The sequence below is a fragment of the Solanum pennellii genome, chromosome 12 (assembly GCF_001406875.1).
Source record: "Solanum pennellii chromosome 12, SPENNV200".
Taxonomy (NCBI): domain Eukaryota; kingdom Viridiplantae; phylum Streptophyta; class Magnoliopsida; order Solanales; family Solanaceae; genus Solanum; species Solanum pennellii.
In genome coordinates this window covers 78,479,253-78,483,520 of record NC_028648.1, presented here as the reverse complement: position 1 = coordinate 78,483,520, position 4,268 = coordinate 78,479,253, and the positions used below count along the sequence as shown (strand labels likewise).

The following is a 4,268-nucleotide window of genomic DNA, read 5'->3' as shown; positions in this document are numbered from 1 at the left end:
CCCACCCACCTGGCTCATACTCAATTTGAGAACCACCTATTAATTTTCTTGCCTGACGTCCTAAACAGACATTTTACTTCTCTGTAATGGTTGAAAATAGGTGCTCTTTACGGAACTGTAATTTACTGGGAACCTTCTGCCTTCCCTTTTGAGGTGTAGGACATTTTCAGTGGAAACGAGAATTGATGTTTGCTTTTATTTAGTGGATATTCTTTTTAGTTTCTTGCAGGAAGCTTACAGAAGTCTTTGTGGATAATAAGTAGCAGAGACAGATTTTTAGCTTAATCTCGTTAAATTTGTTATGCTTAAAGTGTGGAGAATCACCCTTCACGGTGGTCCAGTGGTTTGAGCGTGAACTTCCATGTTGGAGGTCTCAAGTTCGAAACCCCTTGCCAGCGAAAGCAAGGGGTTTGCCTTCTGGGTCGAGCTCATCACACCGGGCAAGCCTAATGAACACCTCTCCTATGTGGTTTGTGAGTATTGCATAGGAGCGGGGTTTTTACCCTATGAGCACCCAAAGGGTAGCGGCTGCGGATTTCCCTTGTCATAAAAAAAAGACGTCTCGAGAAATCATCACTCTTTGTCCAAGATAACGGATGTTTTAAAATTAAAATTTCAGTGACAACGCTTTTAGATGGTTCTCTATTACCAACCGCTCTAGGTGTTTCTCAAGCAAAACCATGATTGATGAAGTTAGCACTAAAACGAGTCTGGAACAATGTGGTTGAGAAATGTGAAATGAAGTTAGCAAGATGGAAATCACAATATCTCTCTAGGGGTGGTAGGTTGACATTGATTAATTCTGGTCTTGATTTTTTCAAGTCCATCGAGCAATTTAATGGACTGGAAAGGGTCAAGACATTTTGTAGTGGAAAGGCAGTTTTAAGGTGGGTTGTGCATACAACTAGCTGAACCACCCGAAAAAGCTCAAAATCACTAGCCATGGAGAGGAATATGAAAGTCAAAAATTTGTACTGACTCAAGACAACTTAAAGAGGAGGGGGATACCATTATGTTCTAGATGTTTCTTTTGTGGGGAAACTGCTGAGGTAGTTAACCATCTTTTCCTACTCTGTAAAATCACTGACCAACTATGGAGGTTATTCATGAGTCTTAAGGGTATGTCATGGACCATGCCTCCCAAGATCACATAAGCAATCTAGAGTTGGGAGGAAGCAGGAAAGTAATCCAAAAACAGAGACAAATGTAGAATTGTTCCAGCTAGTATATGGTGGGCAAAATGGAAGTAAAGGAACTCTAGAGCTTTCGATAGTATAGAGAATAGTGCGCAAAAAGACTTTTGAGACTTGTAGTCTTTAAATATGCCTAGAATTTGTGTCTATATAAATAATCTATTAAGGGTAAATTTTAAAGATAAATTTGTTTCCAAGTATAAAACTTTTTGGGACAGACTATCAAAGAAAAAGTGCCACATACCACATCCAATGGGCAGTTTGAAATCCTTTTGCCTTATTTAGTCTCTTCCATTGGAGCAATTTGTCCCTGTAAATGATATATTACCGCTATTAGATTTCATTAGCTCCCTCAATATGGCTTAACGACCATTCTTTTGCTTGTGGTTAACTCCCTGATTAAATAGGTGTTTTTGTTCTCAGGAGTTAACAATATTTTTGTGTATGTAATTTGCATCTCGTTGATGCCTTCCTAATACAACATCTTACTTCATCAAAAAAAGTGCCACATAAGTTGGACAGAGGGAATATATTGAAATCTCCCCATGATGATGTGTTTTCAGTTTAAAAGGCATTGATTCTCTGGAATTTGATATTGATTCTTATGCGGGACAATCATTTATACCAAAAGAGATGTGAACTGCGATTAAATTGCTCGCCCAGATGGTTGATTTATTATTTTCTTCCACATTAGGCTTTGGGGGTTTGTGTCTTCAAGAATTTTGTTTAAATCTTGTGTTGATCTTATAACTTTTTTTTTGTGTGAATACTGTTATCTCTCAAAGAGTGCTTTAATTGAGATTAACTGATTACTGTGTTATAGATTGCAAGAATCATTTTGATATATTTTATTTTGATTATTTCTGATTTATAGTGCCGTTAATTATGATTTTTTTCTCCTCATTATAGTCCTCCTAGAATCCAGGTATCTTCAGAGAAATTGAAAATTATTGGCTTTTTAGCTTTACTTGATCTTCCTGTCCTGCACATGTTAAATTTTTTTTCCTCCAAGGCTTGACTGATTTATTGAAAAGGGGTATTTCCTCTAAAAGAGAGCATCCCTCACTAAGCAGATTGGATACATAGGAGTTTTTTTCTTTAAAAAATTAAGTTTGACTTGAATCTGTTCAAGTGCTTCCTACATAAGAACTTAACTTTGCGCAACTACCAAAAGTTTCACCTCATTTATCTGGTTGAGGGAAGATTATTAAGAAAAAAAAAAGGAAACAATGGGCAGAAGTGTGATGATGGAAGTGGCTCTTGACATGCTTAAATCTATCTTGGCTCAGCTTTTGGCCATTCATGGGGATCAAACTTGTGGAGATCTTTTTATATTGTAGTTTGTTGATAAAAGCCTGTGTCCTGCTTTCTTTCAATGTGCACTGATGTTATGGAAGTTGGGTAGTAGTTTCTTTTAGTTGCCTATTTCACCATTCTGGTTGCCATTCTTTTACAAAGATTGATTGTTCTTATAATGGATACGTCCAGTCCTTATTTGGTATTGACAGCCCTGTTTTGATGTATCTAAATATGCATTTCTTTATCTTGTCAGTCTGAATTGGATTATAATGGAGAGGACCAGTCGATGTCGCCTAGGCCACTGCCTCAGCATTCCCAGCCGTTGCACTTAGCAAACTCAGGGTTTCATGTCTCTCCAGGACCAGTTGGCGTAGCCGCTCCAGGACATGGCTTACGATCTGATCATGATCAACAACCAAAGAACAATGTTTTCTCGAATGCTCTTTCAAGCCCTGTTCGCCGAAGCCTACAAAATTATCACATTGCTCAAGGGAGTCACTTTGCGAACAATGCTCAACCTCCAAATGCTACAAGACACAATGAAACTAACTCCCAACACCCAAATAGAGATTCTAATGGTTATAACTCTGTCGATGCATCCATGGATATGCATTCTGATAGTCCAGGTCATGACTCTACCTATTGACCCCATAATGTTTTGGAAGCTGGCTTTTGGCATGCCAGAGTGGTCAGACTGCAAGCTCAGGTAAGTTGACGTCTATTGTCGTGCAAGTGTTAAAGGTGTAAAAGTAGATTATGAAATTGGCTGCTTGAATATGAGACGAGAAGTGTCCAGACATCAATATCGTTATGCAAATGCTCATCGATAAAATGCTCCTTCCATGAACACCATACCTTTTGAATACACTCCTATTTTCAGACCAGCTAGTCTTGTTTTGGATCATTTGTGTTATTTGTGAATTGTTTCATTAGTTACCTAACTATGTGATCGATGTCGTGTTGTCATTTGGTTGCTTATGTTTCTGCTTTTCTACCAAAGTAGCAGAATGCAATATTTCCTAGACCAATTTGCCAATGAGTCTACAAGTTATGCCAGTGTAAACAGAGATATTTCTAAGTGAAAATAGAGCATAATTTTTTAGCTTGTAATTTATCTTACTTTTATGCATTGAAGTTTATCTTTGGTTGAATTACTATCATTGTTAGTCTTTTCATTTCTATTCAATCTAGAAATGAGTTTAACTAAAGCTGAAGAGTGCAGCTAATCCGTAACATCAACCTCAGAAGACTGAGGTTCGAGTTGATGAACATTTAGTAAACTATATTATACTGAAAGTGAAAGCTTACGAAGTGTAAAGTTGAATTATCATTATAATACTAATATACTTATACTAAAATGCTAATACTAAAGATATTAAAAGTGGGGTGGTCTTACTTAAGTCAAAAGTTGAAGATAAAAATATGAAAAGTTGTTAAGATGTTAAGACATTTTTACCATTTTAAAAATTAAATCGAAAATTCAAGTGTCATGCCATAAAATTTAGCTAAGTATGTATTACTTTCAACTTGAGTAATTTTTTGAAAATAATAACAAAAGATAGGTAATTTTTATGATATAAAAGAAAGAAAGTGAAATAGGAAATAGTACGAGACTCCTTTTTGATAAAAAAGAAAAAAAAATTAATTTCCTTATGAACGTGTTATTAAAATTAAATAATTTACAAACACTTGATATTTTTTAAAAAGTCAAAATGATTCATATAGTTTTATCTACTTTTGACCAATGGTCAACAGATTTAAGAATTTGTGATATAG

At 35.8% G+C, this 4,268-nt stretch overlaps 1 protein-coding gene across 1 annotated transcript in view; it reads left to right on the top strand.

Moving 5' to 3' along the window:
* Nucleotides 1-3,602, top strand: part of LOC107005420 — an 8,401-nt gene extending 4,799 nt beyond the window's left edge. Inside the window, exon 3 of the mRNA XM_015204012.2 lies at nt 2,746-3,602. Within this exon, the coding sequence (XP_015059498.1) occupies nt 2,746-3,138 (393 nt within the window). The 3' untranslated portion in view covers nt 3,139-3,602. The remainder of the gene's footprint in view (nt 1-2,745) is intronic.
* Nucleotides 3,603-4,268: the final 666 nt, after the last annotated feature.